General features: G+C 39.4%; 4 protein-coding genes across 4 annotated transcripts; 3 read left to right on the plus strand and 1 right to left on the minus strand.

The window, feature by feature from the left end:
- The first annotated feature begins 3927 nt into the window (after nucleotides 1-3927).
- On the plus strand, nucleotides 3928-6815 carry LOC141604760 (cytochrome P450 83B1-like). Its single transcript, XM_074423250.1, has 3 exons — nucleotides 3928-4528; nucleotides 5500-5824; nucleotides 6124-6815. Exons 1-3 carry the CDS (start codon nucleotides 3957-3959, stop codon nucleotides 6739-6741), a joined length of 1515 nt encoding a protein of 504 aa, XP_074279351.1. The 5' UTR covers nucleotides 3928-3956; the 3' UTR covers nucleotides 6742-6815.
- A 373-nt stretch (nucleotides 6816-7188) lies between these two features.
- On the plus strand, nucleotides 7189-9979 carry LOC141607035 (cytochrome P450 83B1-like). The gene is made up of 3 exons (XM_074426409.1): nucleotides 7189-7888; nucleotides 8215-8533; nucleotides 9333-9979. Exons 1-3 carry the CDS (start codon nucleotides 7317-7319, stop codon nucleotides 9948-9950), a joined length of 1509 nt encoding a protein of 502 aa, XP_074282510.1. The 5' UTR covers nucleotides 7189-7316; the 3' UTR covers nucleotides 9951-9979.
- Nucleotides 9980-11004: 1025 nt separating this feature from the next.
- Nucleotides 11005-13820, plus strand: LOC141604761 (cytochrome P450 83B1-like). Its single transcript, XM_074423251.1, has 3 exons — nucleotides 11005-11645; nucleotides 12573-12897; nucleotides 13161-13820. The coding sequence occupies exons 1-3, from the start codon at nucleotides 11074-11076 to the stop codon at nucleotides 13776-13778; spliced, it is 1515 nt and encodes a 504-aa protein (XP_074279352.1). The 5' UTR covers nucleotides 11005-11073; the 3' UTR covers nucleotides 13779-13820.
- A 61-nt stretch (nucleotides 13821-13881) lies between these two features.
- LOC141604762 (B3 domain-containing protein Os06g0112300-like) lies at nucleotides 13882-16835 on the minus strand. The gene is made up of 3 exons (XM_074423252.1): nucleotides 16585-16835; nucleotides 14726-14878; nucleotides 13882-14427 (listed from the first exon to the last, which is right to left on the minus strand). The coding sequence occupies exons 1-3, from the start codon at nucleotides 16705-16707 to the stop codon at nucleotides 14116-14118; spliced, it is 588 nt and encodes a 195-aa protein (XP_074279353.1). The 5' UTR covers nucleotides 16708-16835; the 3' UTR covers nucleotides 13882-14115.
- Between the last annotated feature and the right edge of the window lie 3084 nt (nucleotides 16836-19919).

Consider the following 19919-nt stretch of genomic DNA (forward strand, 5'->3'; position numbering starts at 1 on the left):
AAACACTAGAATCCATTCTATTCCATTCCAAACCTCCCAACCAAACACTCCTAATACTCCCTCCGACTCAATAAATTATTTATATTTTTATTATTTTACGAGAAGTATTTAAATTAAATTAAATGTAAAGAATTTGTTGAGTTGGAATCTAACATCAATAAGGCAATAAGATACCCATGAGCACTTAAATCAGCTGACAATGAGTTGTTCTAACTTAACTAGAGGCCTCGTGTGCGAGCCCTATAAATGCAGCAGTGTTGAAACTCAGGAGAAAGAGCTTTACCGCTCTAGCAGTCCTACCCGACTCAAATCCGGATTAAACCGGATGGTTTACAACAATAGAAAATAAGGCAATAAGATACAAGTGTTTAATTAAAGTGTTATGGAATATGACAGTCGTCGTACCGCATCACGTAAAACGGCTCTTTGATTGTTTAAACTTAACACCCATCTACAGGATTATCTACTACGAGTATTATTAGCATAAAAGAGATGTTTAACGTACAAAATAACTAGCTATTGGACGATCTTACCCCATTATTACTTCCTCTTTTTTTTTTGGTTCAGATGAGCATATTTATGTCGTAGGTGAGAATCGAACCCCCAACTTTATAGTTGAAGTAAGAGGGTTCATAGACTTCTTACTACTCGAGGTAACTCTTTCTCACCCCCATTATGAGTTTAGTACTTCCTAAAATTCACAAATTAATGTAAGAACCTCACCGAGCCATACAACATATACTTTACATTTAGTCGGACACTTGAATTGTCCTATAAAGTCATACAACACTTCATTCTAAATCAACAAAATTAAAAACTTTGTGGAATATAATCATATACGAATTCCGACAAATAATGTCCAGTACTTCCAGCCAAGTTAGAGTAACATATGACCAAGTGACATAGTGCACAATCATATACTCAGATTCAAAAGGGAATGTCCAGTACTTCTAGCTATGGAAAGTATTCATTTGGTGATTACCTTGGCCAGCTGGATTCCAAACTTTTGTTCATTTCTGAATGATCACACAAATTACAAATAGTTTAGCAGCAAGTCTTGCTATAGACGGATCAAATACCCTTAAAGTGGTGACATTTTTGGGTCCCACCACGCAAGTTGTTGTTTGTCTTATGCGTAATGTGGTATGTTACTTGGCCCGTCTTTAGTTATAGACGGATAGTTGCCGTCTATAATGAGATTTTGTGATAGTTTAGTGGGGGGCGAAAAATTCCAGCAAGGACAAATTAGTAGAGCCACAAACGATGAGCCGACACGAAAACACGACACGAATCCGACACAAAATTAACGGGTTTGGGTTGAAGTTTAGTGACCCATTTATGTAAGTGGGTTGACACGAACACGACACGCTATTTAATTGGGTTGGGTTTGGGTTGAGCTCTCTAAACATGAACCCGATGCGAATAACTTGTTTACTAAATTAATCATAATTTTTCTTGATCCTCCATCACATAAATAATCTTAAAACTTTAATATGGACCTGACACGAAAACACGACATGAACCCGACACGAAATTAACGGGTTAGGGTTGAGGCTCGATGACCCATTTATGTAAGTGGGTCGACACGAAAACGGTACAATATTTAATTGGGTCGGGTTGGGGTTGGAGGGTTTGTGACCTGCTTACATGAACACGAACCCGACGTCCCGACACGACCCATTCTATTTACCAGGTCTACAAATTAGTACGGTATAAAGAAAATTCGAAAAAAGTTGAAATTTCTTTAAACTAAAACGTTCAAATTTCCCTCCGCTAGAAAAGACGAGCATCCTCACCTAGTTCCACCACTGATTTGGACCTAACACCAGACATGAGAGAAGCAGTGAAGGTTTAACATCAAATTATGCACAAATACAACTCGTGACTTCTTTAACGGGCCATATTGATCAGAAGAGTTTGTAATTGGCCGGTGTGACCGTCGTATAGGGCGATCACAAATTCTCATTTTAAGACGGAGATATCCGTCTTGACATTAAGATAGGTCAAGTATATCTATGTGAGATGAATAAGAGAAATGCATACTGCATAGGGAAAAATAAAATATTTGTCTCATCTATACAAGTGAATGATATGATGTATCACTTGACCTGTTTTATTTTTAAAATAGATATATCCGTCTTAAAAAGAGACCCACTAAAAGCCGATATTTAAACCATGGTCCATGCCATATTTATTTGAAGATTTTTAAAAGTATTGGCCGATATCTAAACCATGGTCCTTGACAAATACCGAACCAAGGGAGTGATTACATGGATCTTTCTTGCTATGTCAGTGTTAAAAATGGGGATCCTCTGTCTCATTTGGTGTCTCAATGTAAGTACCACTCCAATCATCTTCTAATACATCAATCAACAAATTAATATAATTATTGCAATATTTTATTTTGCAACAAGTGATGTGTCAAGAGGTGAGTTGACTGACACACATAATAGGACACAAAAGTGAGATAGAGAATTCCATTTGAACTTTTGCTCTGAAGATAGCCACAAGGGTAATTTTATGCTGACGAAACGTAAACTCAGGTCACAAGTAAAATTTTTTATGAATTTATCCGCTAAGCTAATTGACATTTACAAAATATAGTCAAACACTCAAACCTATATCGTACCAAGTGCCCTAGTGGCATGCACAAATACTATCTTACAACCAGTTGTATATTAGCATTGTACAACCGCCTCAAAGTTGTTGAGTTCTTTACACAAAGTTGTCGAGCTATTTTATAAGTTATTGAGCTAATTTAAAAAGTTATTGAGTTTAATAATTATTCCTCTTAAGCTCAATAACTTTGTATTGTAACTCGACAATTTTGTTAGTAAAGCTCGACAACTTTATAACAAAACTCGACAACATTGAAAAGGTTGTACATAAACTACATACAACCAGTTGTATAATCTACTAACAAATAACATTATACCTCCAGTGGTACAATAGCATCATACAACCAAGTTATATCTTATCGAGCTTATGTGTAATTTTATTGAGCTTTCTTAAAGTTAAGTTTTTTATGTTTAAGTGAGTGAATTCAGAAATTTTATGGTATAGCTCGACTTCTTTAAAACAAAACTCGAAAACTTTATTATATAGCTCGGATTCTAGAACATACAACTGGGTACAACTGGTTGTAGGATCTATTAACTGCGAAAGGAATACTTTGCTTGCATCGAAGTCCAAAGACTTTTATCTATTTGACATTTATGCCTCGCTATTCACTGCTTATCGTATATGAGTAACACAAAATTTCATTATAAACGGCACATATCCGTCTATAACTAAAGACGGGTCAAATACAATACCACATTCTTAATAGGACAAGCAACAAGTGGGGTGATGAGGGCAAAAATATCACCACTTTCAAGCTATTTAAGCCGTTTTTAACTATAAACGGATATATCCGTCTATATCAAGAGTAGTTGTATGAGTAATAATGCAATTAAAGTTAAACACATGGCTAGTTAATTATTCAAACTTGCAAGGCGCATCAGCTACAGGAGTCAAATTAAACCTCCACTGATTAATTTCATGATCAACAGCCACTGATGTAAAAAGGGATCCGATGTACACAGTCTTGCATGTACCTGTGTTAGCAACAAGGAAAGACTGTTTCTAAATGATCCACGATAATAAAACACTCCGTATGACAAATATCACAAATTCTTGTTTCAGACGGACAATTTTCGTCTTATTTTTCAGACGGGCATATGTGACCATTTTATAGTTAAATGTAACCATAATGGTATAGACAGTGTTACAGCTTATGGTAACTGGTTTTTCAATAGTGGTCACATTTAACTGTAAAATAGTTACAAAATCCCGTCTTATTATTTCAGACCAAAGAAGCCCGTCCGAAGCAAGACCTACTAGACAAATACGAGTATAAAATAGACATTTGACAGTACCAGGCTACCAGCCCTACTGAGCAATAATCTCAAAACAGTATGTTTCTCTTCTTATGCTTCATCCTTATAACCACCTGTCTAATCTTTCTTCTTTCTAAACACCGGAGGAAGACGTCGCCACAGTTTCGTCTTCCTCCAGGTCCGAAAGGGCTTCCTCTTATCGGAAACCTACACCAATATGACCCGTTAAAACCACACATATGCTTAGCCAAGCTAGGCAAGATTTACGGACCAATCTTGAGTTTGCGACTGGGAAATGTACCTTGTATTGCGGTTCAATCAGCAAAGATAGCAAAAGAGATTCTGCAAACACAAGACCTTAACTTTTGTAGTAGACCGTCCATGGTTGGTACGCGGAAACTAAGCTATAACGGCTTGGACATGGTTTGCAACCCATATAATGAGTATTCTAAGGAAATAAGAAAGTTATGTGTTGTTCATCTCTTTAGCTACAAGAAAGTTCGCTCTTTCTCGCCAATTCGTGAAGATGAAGTCTCGAAGATAATCCGCAAAATCTCCTCGCTTTCGCATGCTTCACAGGTCATTAACTTGAGTGAATTGATGATGAGCTATAGTTGCTCTAACATAAGCAGGATCGCTTTCGGCAAGAGGTAAGACTAAGTTTATCCAAAGACCGAATATGAGTCTTAATAATAGTAAAAAAGACCCACTTTACCATTAAGACTTAACTCAAACTCTCTTATTTATTCCACTTTATCCCTCAAACCTATCAAAAATCTCAACAATAATAAAAAGGACCCACTTTTACACAAACAAAACACTATTTACGGGTCTTAAAGTGAGTCTTGGAAATCCAAGACTCACTCTAAGACTTTGCTACAGTAAAGTTGCTTTTTCTTTACTTTTTGGCTGATACTGTTGCTCATATCCATTGCTCGTCCCCCGTTAAACATAGCCTAAGTCCTCATATTCAACAGATTCTTTACACCTACTTTTGGTGCGGATTTTTAGGACCTCACATGCATGGGAAAGGTCCTTCTGGTGTTTTAACCATGCATATAGACCCAAAAAGGAAACGTAAATAATCTGTTGAACTTGCAGAAAAAGGAAAATGTAAAGAATCTGATGAACGGGAGAGAGTACTTAATATGTTAGAGTAATCTCAGCTCAATCACCTTTGGCACTTCTCTTCATCAATAGCCATAGAAGAGATTTGTCTCATATACCTCTTGCTTTGCTAGTTCAACAGTCCAACTAGTAAAAATCCTAGGAGTATATATGACTTAAGGATCATTACAAGAATTAAGGACACGGGCGACTGCAAATGGCGCCTATTTCGATATTTAAGTCCAAGGATAGATTGTTCCGACCCAAACAGAACAATCAGAATCCCCAATCTGATCGCCAAATGACACGATTCAAAATGATAATAAAAAGATTATTTTCAAACAGAAACTATAACAGTTGATTTGATTAACCCGGCCTGAAACCGCTGACCTGAGAACGAAGAGACAAATACCAAAAAAAAAAAAAAAAAAAAAAAAAAAAAAAAAAAACTATAATACTTGCTGCAGTTAGTTCTACCCTCAATAATGTAAATGCTTGATCCTTCATTTTACAGCTATACAGACGATGAAGAGTCGGAAAGGAGGAAATTTAATCGGCTCTTAAATGAAGCTCAAGCCTTGTTCATAGATTTCTTCTTTTCCGATTATTTTCCGTCTATTGGCTGGCTAGACAAGCTAACTGGACAAGCCTCTAGGCTTGAGAAGACATTCAAGGAGTTGGACGGATTTTATGAAGAAATCATACAAGACCATCTTCACCCGAGCAAACCTAAATCACAGGAAGAGGAAGAGGACCTTGTTGATATTCTACTCCGTCTGATGAAAGAGCGTTCCTTCACATTTGATCTCACACTAGACAACATCAAAGCGGTGCTTATGGTAATCTCAAAAATATCCAACTTATTCTAGGATCGAATTTATCTTACTTCGTAATAGTTAAGAAAACTTCTCGATAACAGATGGAATGTTTTCCCTTGAGCACTCAGATCAACTGGTAAGGGTTGTTCTAGCTTAATGGGAATGCAGCGATATTAAAACTCATGGGGGAGAGCTATACCGCCCTAGTGATCCTGCCAGGATTCCAGCCGGAATAAACCGGATGGTATACACTATACAGCATGCACAAAAAAATAATGATTATTGTAGCATATACTAAAATTATTCTCTACTTTCCGTAGGATGTTATTGTAGCAGGGACAGACACAAGTGCAGCTTTGGTGGTTTGGGCGATGACAGAGCTTATAAAGAACCCAAATGTTATGAAGAAAGTACAAGAAGAGCTAAGGAATGCAGCAAGAAACAAAGGTTATATTACAGAAGACGATCTGACAAACCTCGAGTATTTCAAGGCAGTGGTGAAGGAAATCTTCAGAATCCACCCGGGAGCTCCACTCCTAGTTGTCCGAGAAACACAGCAAAAATGTACTATAGAAGGCTACGATATTTTACCTGGAACGCTAGTATTTGTCAATGTGTGGGCTATTGGACGAGACCCTGAGAGCTGGAGCGAACCAGATACGTTTAAGCCAGAGAGATTTCTGGGGAGTTCAATCGATTTCAAAGGGCAGGACTTTGAGCTTATTCCCTTCGGGGCTGGTAGAAGAATCTGCCCTGGCATGCTTCTCGGTTTGGCCAATTCCGAGCTTGCTTTAGCCAATTTATTGTTTTCTTTTGACTGGGAATTACCTGATGGAGTTACAAAGGAAGACATTGACACGGATACGCTCCCTGGCATCACTATGCATAAGAAAAATCCCCTCTGCCTACAAGCACGCAAATTCTCCGGAAGTATCTAAGCTAATCATTGTTTGGTTTGAGCTTTTTTATGCATGGAAATTACTGCTGAAATAAAAATGTCTACTTTTTACTAGATATACTGTCCAAGGATATCTTAGGTCATTCGGAAACAGCCTCTTTGTGTTGTTAACACAAGGGTAGCGCTCCCCCCTTACCCCACATTTTGGGTTTCAGGGTGATGACTTCTATAAACAATGCATATATCTGGCAAATCACTACTTGTCATATACGAGTATATACAATTAAAGTTAAGCACATGGCTAGTTAAATTATTGCGATTCGGAAAACTGGCATTTGATTAAATTATTGATTAATTTAGTAGGGAATAATATATTACTCTCATGATCACCAGCAACTGATGCTTCATATATTATTAACTAATCATAATAATTAACTACTCAGATCAACAGCGACATTTCCGGATCTGAGGCTCCCAAAATGTGAATCTAGAAGAGGGGTAGGAAGTATATAGTCTTGTATGTACTTGTATTAGCAACACAGAAAGACGGTTTCTCCATATGACGCTTAAATACTAGATAGCCCTACTAGGTGACCCATAATCACACCAGACGGTATGTTTCTCTTATTATGCTTCATTCTTATTACCATCTTTCTAATCTTCCGTCTTTCCAAATGCTGGAGGAAGTCGTCGCCACAATTTCGTCTTCCTCCAGGCCCAAAAGGGCTTCCTCTAATCGGAAACTTACATCAGTTTGACCCGTTAAAACCTCATATTTGCTTAGCCAAGCTAGGCAAGATCTACGGACCCATATCAAGTTTGCGACTAGGAAACGTACCTTTTATTGTGGTTCAATCAGCAAAGATAGCCAAAGAGATTCTGCAAACACAAGACCTTAACTTTTGTAGTCGACCATCTACGGCTGGTGCCCAAAGACTAAGCTACAATGGCTTAGACATGGCTTTCAACCCGTATAACGAGTATTCAAAGGAAATGAGAAAGTTATGTTCTGTTCATCTCTTTAGCTCCAAGCAAGTCCATTCTTTCTCTCCGATTCGTGAAGATGAAGTGTCGAAGATGATGCACAAAGTCTCCTCGCTTTCTCATGCTTCACAAATCATCAACTTGAGTGAACTGCTTATGAGCTATACCAGTTCAAACATAAGCCGAATCGCCTTCGGCAAGAGGTACTAACTTCATAAATCAGTGTTCCGAGAATTTGTAATAAAGCCGCTCATAGGATAGCTAAGCGTGCTATTAATATGTAAGTCTCGTTAACCCGATTGTCAAAAAAAAAAAAAAAAAAAAAAAAAAAAAAAACATCATAAATCAGTGTTGTCTCAATCACCTTTAACACTTATATTCATCAATAGGCGAGATCGGTGTCATATACCTTTCGAGTTAAATATAGTTCTACGCCTTTACAACTAAGTTAAAGGCGTAGAGTCCTAGGAGTACTTACTGCACTTAGTTCTACCACAATAATGTATATGCCTGATGCTTCTTCCTACAGCTATGGAGACGATGACGAGTCTGAAAGGAGGAGATTTAATCGGCTCTTAAATGAAGCTCAAGCCATGTTCGTAGCTTTCTTCTTTTCCGATTACTTTCCATCTATTGGCTGTCTAGATAAGCTAACTGGACAAGCCTCTAGACTCGAGAAGACATTCAAGGAGTTGGACGGATTTTATGAAGAAATCATAAAAGATCATCTTCATGCGACCAACCCTAAATCTCAGGAAGAGGACCTTGTTGATATTCTACTCCGACTGATGAAAGAGCGTTCCTTCACATTTGATCTCACACTAGACAACATCAAAGCGGTGCTTATGGTAATCTCAAAAATATCCAACTTATTCTAGGATCGAATTTCACTTAGATCAACTGGTAAAGGGTTGTTCTAGCTTAAATAGAGGTCTTAGGTGGACTTGGGAATGCAGCAGTGTTAAAACTCATGAGGGAGAGCTTTACCGCCCTACTGGTCCTGTCCGGCTTGAATCCGGAATAAACCGGATGGTATACAGTATGCACAAAAAAATAATGATTATTGTGAGGTTTTTGGCAAATTGGTGTTTATTGGCAAAATAATTAGGGAAATGGGGTTGGTTTGAAAATATTTAGACTTATGGTGTCCACGTCATCAGTTTTTATTTTTTTTTCCAATTTTTAGGCAAAGCCGCTAAGTTTCTTAGCGGCTTACTATTTTTTTTTTTTTTTTTTTTGAAAAAAAAAAAAAAAAAAAAAGTGAATAGTAAAGCCGCTAAGAATCTTAGCGGCTTTACTATTCATTTTTTTTTTCAAAAACTGTCACCTTCTAACACTGATGACAGCCTATTTTAAAAATGAATAACCACCAAAGCCGCTAAGAAAGTTAGCGGCTTCTTTATTTATCTATTTTTCATAAGCTTATGACATTTATTATCAAAAAAATGACAAAGAGACAAAGCCGCTAAGAAACTTAGCGGCTTTGCCTAAAAATTGAAAAAAAAATGAAACTGATGACGTGGACACCATAAGTCTAAATATTTTCAAACCAACCCCATTTCCCTAATTATTTTGCTAATAAACACCAATTTGCCAAAAAATTCGATTATTGTAGCATATACTAAAATTATTCTCTACTTTCCGTAGGATGTTATTGTAGCGGGGACAGACACAAGCGCAGCTTTGGTGGTTTGGGTGATGACAGAGCTTATAAAGAATCCAAATGTCATGAGGAAAGTACAAGAAGAACTGAGGAATGCAGCAAGAAATAAAGGTTATATCACAGAAAACGATCTGACAAACCTCGAGTATTTCAAGGCAGTGGTGAAGGAAACCTTCAGAATCCACCCGGGAACCCCACTCCTAGTTGTCCGAGAAACACAGAAAAAATGTACTATAGAAGGGTACGATATTTTACCTGGAACGCTAGTATTTGTCAATGTGTGGGCAATTGGACGAGACCCTGAGAGCTGGAGAGATCCAGAAATATTTAAGCCGGAGAGGTTTCTGGGGAGTTCAATCGACTTCAAAGGCCAGGACTTTGAGCTAATTCCTTTCGGGGCTGGTAGAAGAATCTGCCCCGGCATGCTTCTCGGTTTGGCCAATTCTGAGCTTGCTTTAGCCAATTTGTTGTTTTCTTTTGACTGGGAATTACCTGATGGAGTTACAAAGGAAGACATTGACACGGATACGCTCCCTGGCATCACTATGCATAAGAAAAATTCACTCTGCCTACAAGCACGCAAATTCTCCGGAAGTGTTTAAGCTAATTGTTGTTTGGTTTGTGCTTATTTATGCATGGAAGTTACTGCTGAAATAAAAATTATTTTTTTACTAGATATACTGTCCAAAGATATAGTCACTTAATTCAGATGCTTATCAGATAGTCAAGAACACATAAGCACAGTCGTACATATATAAATCCATGCAGAACTTCAAAGATCGGAACTTTAGGTTGATAAGTTTGAAGTAAAGCTAAATTACTCGATTCCAGAATATAAACAGGAAGGTACACTATTACTCCTCTAAAGAACAAGCATACATATGTGCAAAAAGCCAAATTAAAAACCCTTACGACTTTAACTCAGGTCACAAGTAAAAACCCGTATGACTTTATCAACTAAGTTAGCCGACATCTACAAGATGTAGTAAAACCTATATCGTGCCTAGTAGCAGTAAGAATGATCAACACCTATCAGAATAAGGTTCACTATAATAATAAAAAAAAAAAAAAAAAAAAAAAAAAAAAAACACATTTTGGGTTTCGGGCCCTTAGAGTAACGATAGCTAGTCTTACTTAGGACAACAATATTTATTTTGATGGGTAAGACACTAAAACGGATCCAAATACTACCTTTATCATATGATATCTATTTTAGCATTACAATGGATATTGTCGTCTTAAACATAAATTTCTGGGGTGATAATACTTTGCTTGCACAAAAGTCCAAATGGCAGTCAGATTTTTATGAACCATATAATATAATTATCTACTTGGCATTAATTAATTTATGCCTCGCTAATCATTGCTTGTCACATACGACTATACGAGTATACAATTAAAGTTAAAGACATGGCTAGTTAAATTATTGCAACTTGGAAAATTTTCGCATTTGATTAATTAAGCGCATCGGCCGAAAAAAGTCAAATTAAACCTCTACTAAGTACTGCTTAATTTAGTAGGGAGTAATATATTAACTGTAATGACCACCATCAACTGATGCTTCCTATATTATTAATTAACCAATAATAATAATAATAATAATAATAATAAATTACTCTTACAGCAACATTTTTCGGGTGTGAGGCTCCCAAAACGTGCGCTGTAATTAAAACGGGATCCGATATACATAGTCTTCTACCAGGAGAGCCATAATCACAAGACAGTATGTTTATCTTATTATGCTTCATACTTATTACCATTTATCTAATCTTTTTTCTTTCCAAATGCCGGAGGAAGACGTTGCCACCATTTCGGCTTCCTCCAGGCCCAAAAGGGCTTCCGCTAATCGGAAACTTACACCAATTTGATCCCTTTAAGCCTCACATATGCTTAGCCAAGCTAGGCAAGATCTATGGACCTATATCGAGTTTGCGACTAGGAAACGTACCTTTTATTGTGGTTCAATCAGCAAAGATAGCCAAAGAGATTCTGCAAACACAAGACCTTAACTTTTGTAGTAGACCATCTACGGCCGGTACCAAAAGACTAAGCTACAATGGCTTAGACATGGCTTGCAATCCATATAATGAGTATTCTAAGGAAATAAGAAAGTTATGTGCTGTTCATCTCTTTAGCTCCAAGAAAGTTCACTCTTTTTCTCCAATCCGTGAAGATGAAGTCTCGAAGATAATCCAAAAAATCTCCTCGCTTTCGCATGCTTCACAGGTCATCAACTTGAGTGAAGTGATGATGAACTATACCAGCTCTAACATAAGCAGGATCGCTTTCGGCAAGAGGTAATCCCTCTTATTCAACAAATTCTTTACACTTGCTTTTGGTGCCGATTTTTAGGACCTTACATGCATGTGACTTTTAAGTAGACTTGGCAAAAGGGTCAGCCGGGATGGGTTATTTCGGGTCGAGTCAATTTCAGGTTTGCAAGAATTCGGGGCAGGTCAAGTCAGGTCAGTTTCGAATCAGTTGTTATCAAATTATTTAGGGATAATGATTAGTGTGCAACAATAAACATTCGGGTCGGTCATATTGACTCGGGTCAATTCGGGTGTCGGATCGGGTCAATTTTGCCAGGTCTACTTTTAAGGTACTTATGGTGTTTTAACCCTACATATAGACCCAAAATAGGAAAATGTAAAGAAATCTGATGAACGGGAGGGAGTACTTCATAAGTTAGTGTAATCTCAACTCAATCACCTTTGGCACTTCTCTTCATCAATAGCAATAAAAGAGATTTGTTTCATATACCTCTTGCTTTGCTAGTTCAATAGTCAACTAGTAAAAATCCTAGGTGTATATTAGACTAAGGATCAAAGTCTCCTAGTCTCGATGCGCCTATTTCGTTAGTAAGTCCAAAGGGTAGATTGCAACCCAAATGATCCGACCCAAACGGAACAATCAGGATCCTAAAATCAATTTGATCGCCAAATGACACGATTCAAAATGACAATAAATAAGATTAATTTCAAACAGAAACTATAACAGTTGACTTGATTAATCCAGCCAGAAACCGATGAACCTAGAACAAAGAGACAAGTACAAAAAAAAAATAAAAAAAAATAGTGCAATCATAACGACCCGAACCTGTAATGACCGGGCCCAAACTCATCTTAACCGACCCTTTTGCCACGAATTTGTGCATAGCTATAATACTTGCTGCAGATAGTTCTACCCTCAATAATGTAAATGCTTGATCCTTCTTTTTACAGCTATACAGACGATGATGAGTTTGAAAGGAGGAAATTTAATCGGCTCTTAAATGAAGCTCAAGCCTTGTTCGTAGCTTTCTTCTTTGCCGATTATTTTCCGTCTATTGGCTGGCTAGACAAGCTAACTGGACAAGCCTCTAGACTTGAGAAAACATTCAAGGAGTTGGACGGATTTTATGAAGAAATCATAAAAGACCATCTTCACCCGAGCAAACCTAAATATGAGGAAGAGGAAGAGGACCTTGTTGATATTCTACTCCGTCTGATGAAAGAGCGTTCCTTCACATTTGATCTCACACTAGACAACATTAAAGCGGTGCTTATGGTAATCTCAAAAATATCCAACTTATTCTAGGATCAAATTTCACTTAGATCAACTAGTAGAGGGTTGTTCTAGCTTAACTAGAGGTCTCAGGTGGACTTGAGAATGCAGCAGTGTTAAAACTCTTGAGGGAGAGCTTTACCGCCCTACTGGTCCTGCCCGGCTTGAATCCGGAATAAACCGGATGGTATAGAGTATACACAATAGAAAAAAATGATTGTTGTAGGCTTGTAGCATATACTAAAACTATTCTCTACTTTCCGTAGGATGTTATTGTAGCAGGGACAGACACAAGTGCAGCTTTGGTGGTTTGGGCAATGACGGAGCTTATAAAGAACCCAAATATTATGAAGAAAGTACAAGAAGAGCTAAGGAATGCAGCAAGAAACAAAGGTTATATTACAGAAGACGATCTGACAAACCTCGAGTATTTCAAGGCAGTGGTGAAGGAAACCTTCAGAACCCACCCCGGAGCTCCACTCCTAATTGTCCGAGAAACACAGCAAAAATGTACTATAGAAGGGTATGATATTCTACCTGGAACGCAGGTATTTGTCAATGTGTGGGCTATTGGACGAGACCCTGAGAGCTGGAGCGAACCAGATACGTTTAAGCCAGAGAGGTTCCTGGGGAGTTCAATCGACTTCAAAGGGCAGGACTTTGAGCTTATTCCTTTCGGGGCTGGTAGAAGAATCTGTCCTGGCATGCTTCTCGGTTTGGCCAATTCTGAGCTTGCTTTAGCTAATATGTTGTTTTCTTTTGACTGGGAATTACCTAATGGAGTTAAGAAGGAAGACATTGACACGGATACGCTCCCTGGCGTCACTATGCATAAGAAAAATCCACTCTGCCTAGAAGCACGCAAATTCTCCGGAAGTGTTTAAGCTAATCGTTGTTTGGTTTGAGTTTTTTTATGCATGAAAATTACTGCTGAAATAAAAATGTCTAATACAGATGCTTATCAGATGCATAGTCGTACAAATATAAATCCATGCAGAGCTTAAAAGATCGGAATTTTAGGCTAATAAGTTTGAAGTGAAGCTAAATTACTCGATTCTAGATTATAAACAGGATAGATACACTACTACTCCTCTAAAGACGAAGGATACATATGTGCAAAAAGCTAAAATCTATCTTAACACGTGTTAGAGTCATACCTCCATGAGTAGAGAACCCTTTCGTCTTGTACAAAATGTTCCATCAGAAACGAACCAGCGTTATTTAGTCATCGTCAATAACAACAGGGTTATTGCGGGTGCCCACTTGTTTTTCCAGTAACACAGATGGAAAGTCGCTGCGAAGAATCTGAACCTTGAACTTGAGTAATGTATCTTCACATTCCATGAGCTCAAAAACACAAATATCTCCAACCTTAAGTTTGTTATCGACAACAAATAGTTTCCACTTAGTGTCCAATCGTCTGTTGGTGAGATGGTTTCCGTGATAACTCGTTTCCCAACTCCTGCCGCCACGAATAAGAATCACAGGGATTGTCTTATAAGGAAGCGTCCTCGTGAATTTTGCAGGAATCACCTGGTGTCAGACATTAAGTGACAGAAAAAGTCAATCAGAACACGATCTTGCTAAAACTTTCTCGACTTTGAGAGCTTCTAATCGGAAGAATTCTCTAATAGATATGGCCAAAAAGTTCACTAGTTCAGTTTCTATAAGAAGTTCCGCTGTATTCCGAGGAAAAAACTTGCCAGAATGTATTGCAATTTTTCAGGAATGCATAGATAAGGGCAAAAGTTTAGACTATTATAGTGTACCGTGAAGACCTAAACCGATTAAACACAAGAATAGAAAAGTAGAAATTCGTAGAATGCAATACCAGTTGATATTGACGAGTAACGTGTGATCTCAGCATACGGACATGAAAGAAGGGTTTTCCTGAAAGTGGCTCGATTTCAACATTGTCCATGGATTTAGTAGAAGATATTGGAATTGATACTTGATCTTCTAGTGGCTTCAGTTCACCACTCATCTGCAACAAACGGAAGCGTATGAGATCAAAAATGTAGAAATGTATACGTATACTGCAAAACTGTGATAGTTACTCTTACAAGCAGTTCAGCATTCAGCACAACAGGTATTTTCCTACTGCCATTCAATGTTTCAGACTTTCAGTTACCCTTACAATCTTACATTGAGAGGGTTTTCACATAAAAGCGAAATTGTAGCCCCTAAGAACGGAACACAGTTACCCTTGCAATCTTACTAGTTCCAGTCAATTTTTTTTTTTTTTGGTTGACCAGGAGTATCCCTACCGAACCCTGAAGGCAATTTAATGGGTTGACCCCTCCCAAGTTTGACATTTTCATTCGTAAGAGTCAAGAATCGAACTCTGACCACTTGTTTAAGAGATGATAGTCCTTAAAACTCACACCAGCCATCTTTGTTACGAGTTCCAGTCAATTGATCTTAAGCCACCTACACCTCTCAAATATCTAAGCTCAGTCGGTCAGAACAACAAACCTATTCAAAACTTAATGATCAGAATAATCAACCCTCGTACATATCAACAATATATTCCTAATCGAATTAACACAGATTCACTCTTATTCCTAGCGATTCAGAAATCGGTTCAAGCATTTTCTATAAGGAATCTTTCTTAAAAAAGAAAAAATTATACCCCCATAATCCCATATCAGATAGTAATGCTGATCAGATGTTTCATATTCATATCGAATCCGGAAACCTTGCTGAAGGGTACAGTTGTAAATTCAGGTCCCCACAAAGGAACTTCAGTTGTCGATGCAATTTTCATCTTAGGTCATTCGGAAACAAACCCTTTAGCGTTACCAACACAGGGCCACCTGGGTAAAACATTCGACCCCCTTACCCAGCAATTTACGGAAGTCTGTCATCTACTAGACTGAAATAAGATCAAAACACAAGGACAAGAAACCCTTTTAATACCTAGTTGCTTAAGATGGGTCAAATAATACAACACGCGGTAATAAAGACAATTTTTTGGCAATTCCTAGGCAACTTGTCATGTGATATATATTTGACTCGTCTTAAACTTGAGATGAATAGTGTCCGTCTTAAATGTATTTACTGTTTACTACCACATGCATAGTACTATTCAAATCAATTTCATCCTAAATTGATCATTTTATCAAATTTAGGTAATTTCTTCATTAATTACCTCAATCAAGAACATCACATAACTTTCGATCAAAAGGGGAAAATAATCTAGATCATAATAATGACAAATGTACACATTTCAATCAAAAACTACAAAAAACTATATGAAAACTGACACTTATCCCGAAAAAAAATGAAAATTTTGAAACTTTTAGAGAAAAATGTCACATGCATTGGTAATCCGTCCTCTAATTTCGACTCCGGGTTTTACCAATCCGGCAATTATTGTGTGAGATGGTCGCAATGTTGAAAAAAAAAAAAAAAAAACATTTATTACTAACACGTAATATCAATAAATGAATAGTTTTTTTTTTTTTATAAAAATGGACCGTCTCACAGGGTAAAACCGTCTTATTCTATAGTATTTTGGGCGCGTATGACAAAATACAATAAATCTCGCTTGTGACCGTCTTTTCAAAAAGACCTCTCACAATCCCTCCCTATTTGCAGCTTGTGAGAGGTCTTTTTGAATGACAAAAAGTGTCCGTCTTCACTGAAAATTTGTGCATGTAAAAAAGTCTAGAGAAGTTAAGAGGGTACCTGAATGAATGAATGTTGAAAAGCAAATTTTGGGGTTTGGACAAAACACAAATTCTTACTTAAGACCGGCAGTATCCGTCTTAAATTGTAGACGGATACCATTTTGTGAGACAAAATGCCCATTTGGAGGTTAGTGGGAGGCACATGGGGGTGTCCCCACCTTGTCCCCTCTATTTGTTTTGTGAGTGTAACTACCCGTTTCAATATTCGACCCGTCTTAAGCAAGACCAACTCTGGACAAAAATATGCAGCAAAAATTGGTAAAAGGAAATGTGGCAAACCAATATTTATGGTATGGCTGTACAATTAGTAGTCTAGCTCTAGGAGTGAGCAACTGAGCATGCAATTGACTGAAAGGTGGACAATCACGACAAAATCTATAAGAAGTGGTGTGACAAATGACAATACACTTTGCGTGAGGTGTTAGTCTACAGGCATCCGTCTTAATATTAAAACGGAGTCTTTTAAACGGTCTTATGTGACCAGTTTTAAGGTAAATTGTGACCATTTCATGAGAAAATGTTGTAACTAGTGTTTTAAGGTAAAATGTTGTTCAGGTAACTTTTTATCAAAAAGTGGTCACATTTAACTGTAAATGGGTCACATTAAAGCCTTCAGACAAAAATGAGCGTTTGAAGGGAGACCTTAAACCGGTTAACTATCATCCAACTTGAACATATTTTACTTTTGTCTCATCCATAATAATTGACCCGTCTTAAATTTAATACGGATACATCCGTTTTAAATTTAAAACGTATACCTCATCTTAAACATTCCCTCGTATTCACTCTTTTCTTCTTCTTTCCATTGTAGAGGTGATCATGGGCTGGGCTAATGCGGGCTTGGGCCAAGCCAGGATAATAAAAATGGCCCATATATGCGGGTCAGGCCTGGCCAAATGTGTGGGCCTATTTAGCGAACCCAAACTCGGCCCTTATGGGCTAAATTGGGCTTTCGTGCCTAAATGGCTTTTGAGGCCTTAAAATTTACGACTTACTAAATGAGTAAAGTAAAATAATACCTTCAACTAGTACTTTAATAACATACTTAGTTTATAAAATCGTACAAAATGTGATGAATTACAAATAAATTATCCTCTAAAAATAAAATTGATGGGGCATATTCTGCACCGCTGACCAAGTCAACATATTGAGCAAGGTCAAGGATATCCACAGCAAAGTCAACGACTTAGACAGTCTAGCCGATGCAACCCATCGGCTGTCACTGGGGTCTCGGCTTTGTCAACCAACCACCAATGGACATATATCCGCGTACTCATATCCAAGACCCTCGGCGGCCGCCATGGGTCCATCGGCCGAGGGTAGAACGGTCTTTCCACCTGCTAGCCACTTGGCCACTTGGTCACTACGTGACAAAAGGTGGCAAAGCTCATAAATACTCCTCAACCTTCATTGAGGAAAGGATCCACAATTTAGCCTAAGAATCACTATTCATCTAGTAACATCTTCCTTATCTCTCTACAACACATACTTAGCCAAGTAACATACAACTTAGTCCATTCGAGTTTGCGACTTGAGCGTCGGGTGAGTACGCTTGGCACAAAGCCAAGCCCTCGCCGCTCATTGTTGCAGGAGAGGCCGAGGAGAACAACCAAGGCGAGGAAGATTCAACCAATGACGTCATCTTACAAGCGCGGGTGGTAAACAAACTTGCTCTGGAATTACACCCGGAACAATTGGCGCCGTCTGTGGGGAGTAGATACTAGAAGCTAGTCACATTCATTCCAAAACAAAAAACCCACCCAAAAAGCTAAGAAGATGTCGAAACAACAAGAGGCATTCGTGACTGACGAAACCGAATTCTACCAAGATGATACCGTCCACAAATGCGAGTTGTGCAACCCTCCGCGGTCAAGTGATTCAACCGGAGTACGGATGCCAATAATACCGGACACTCACGCTGCCACCAGGTCACCATCATGGGGCATGTGGTTGACGACAAAAAATCGAAGATGCTCCTGGACCTAATGGGAGTACGCTCACATTGTCACGCCGACAAGAGCGGCGGAAACCGTCCCAGAGGCCAGGGCCCGAAACGTGACCCCAAGAAACTTGAACGGAGCATTAGGAGAAGGCGACCTGTCAAGACACCGAGGAGCCCAAAGTGGTCGTGGTAGACCCTAAGTCCTTCTCGCACTCGTGAGAAGATGCGTCGCCGCCGCGACGAACGAGGCACACCCGGAGGAGCGAAAGAAGCCCAACTCGTCAGAGTTGGAGAAGAAGCCCGACTCACCAGAGTCGGAGGAGAAGTCCTTCTCGTTACGAGGAGGGAAGCCGGACTAGGAATGCGAGGAGCCGATCGCCGCGTGTCGTCCGACATGTGGTCGACGGCCCCTCGGCGCCTACGTCCTAGATACCCCGGTCTTGACTAAGTCGGTTACCACCTACAAGATACAAAGGGGAAGGTGACCCGACCGACCACGTCGAGGCTTACGAGTCTCACATGTCGGTATGGGAGCAACCTGATGAGGTTTGGTGCCGAATCTTCCCAACAACATTGCATGGGATGGCACAGAGTTGGTACAAGGGGCTACCCGACGGGTCGGTATCTTTACGCCGACCTAAAGGACGCGTTCCTAGCCCATATTCCCGCAACAAGAGGAGGGCCGTGGAGACATCGGACCTCCCGACTATCGACAGGGGGAGGCGAGTCCCTCCGAAGTTATGTGAAGAGGTTCGACGCCAAGGTTCAACAAATTCGCGAGCCGAACAGAACGAACTAGCGACCTTGCGGCGATGAAAGGCCTCCCAAGGGGAGACCTAAAAAACGAGCTCATCAAAAGCGGCGGCCTGACCTTGGACGCCGCAAGGAAATTGGCTGATCAAGCCATTAAAGTGGAGGACTATCACAAAACCCGGGTAGGCCCTAGCGAGGCCAAACCCTCGAAAAAGAAGAGCGCGGGAGGACGACCGGATGAAGGGCGCCGTGACAATAATCGGTCACGGTGCGGCGAAAGACGCCGTGACAATAATAGGCCACGGTCTGATAAATCTGCCAGAAACAGGACTCGACGGGCGCCGGGTGGAGTTCGGGATCGTACCACCGGGGCGGTATAATGATAAAACCCCCTCGTCGTGTCGGCCGCCGAGGTCTTCGCCCGAGCAAGAACGAGGGCCGAGAAGTGGGAGAGGCCCCCAAGCCGAAGGGAGACGGTGACACGAGCGATCGTGAGTACCACGGCCACACCGGTCACCTTATCGACAACCGCCGGCATCCCCGAAGAATGCCATTGAAGAACTGATCCGGAAGGGTAGCCTCGGCAAGTACGTTGCCAAAGGCCAAAAGACTGACGCCGGCAGTTCAGATAAGAAATC

The sequence above is a fragment of the Silene latifolia genome, chromosome 10, assembly GCF_048544455.1.
Source record: "Silene latifolia isolate original U9 population chromosome 10, ASM4854445v1, whole genome shotgun sequence".
NCBI classification, from domain to species: Eukaryota; Viridiplantae; Streptophyta; class Magnoliopsida; order Caryophyllales; family Caryophyllaceae; genus Silene; species Silene latifolia.

Bases quoted from the DNA above. Each gene is read 5' to 3' on its own strand.
- LOC141604760 (XM_074423250.1), top strand. From the start codon at position 3,957: ATGTTTCTCTTCTTATGCTTCATCCTTATAACCACCTGTCTAATCTTT. The intron at 4,529-5,499 runs GTAAGACTAAGT...TTCATTTTACAG, and splicing joins AGGATCGCTTTCGGCAAGAG to CTATACAGACGATGAAGAGT. The intron at 5,825-6,123 runs GTAATCTCAAAA...TACTTTCCGTAG, and splicing joins ACATCAAAGCGGTGCTTATG to GATGTTATTGTAGCAGGGAC.
- LOC141604762 (XM_074423252.1), bottom strand. From the start codon at position 16,707: ATGGGCATTTTGTCTCACAAAATGGTATCCGTCTACAATTTAAGACGG. The intron at 14,879-16,584 runs GTACCCTCTTAA...CGTTTGTTGCAG, and splicing joins TTCAACATTCATTCATTCAG to ATGAGTGGTGAACTGAAGCC. The intron at 14,428-14,725 runs GTATTGCATTCT...GTCTGACACCAG, and splicing joins TTACTCGTCAATATCAACTG to GTGATTCCTGCAAAATTCAC.
- LOC141604761 (XM_074423251.1), top strand. From the start codon at position 11,074: ATGTTTATCTTATTATGCTTCATACTTATTACCATTTATCTAATCTTT. The intron at 11,646-12,572 runs GTAATCCCTCTT...TTCTTTTTACAG, and splicing joins AGGATCGCTTTCGGCAAGAG to CTATACAGACGATGATGAGT. The intron at 12,898-13,160 runs GTAATCTCAAAA...TACTTTCCGTAG, and splicing joins ACATTAAAGCGGTGCTTATG to GATGTTATTGTAGCAGGGAC.
- LOC141607035 (XM_074426409.1), top strand. From the start codon at position 7,317: ATGTTTCTCTTATTATGCTTCATTCTTATTACCATCTTTCTAATCTTC. The intron at 7,889-8,214 runs GTACTAACTTCA...TTCTTCCTACAG, and splicing joins CGAATCGCCTTCGGCAAGAG to CTATGGAGACGATGACGAGT. The intron at 8,534-9,332 runs GTAATCTCAAAA...TACTTTCCGTAG, and splicing joins ACATCAAAGCGGTGCTTATG to GATGTTATTGTAGCGGGGAC.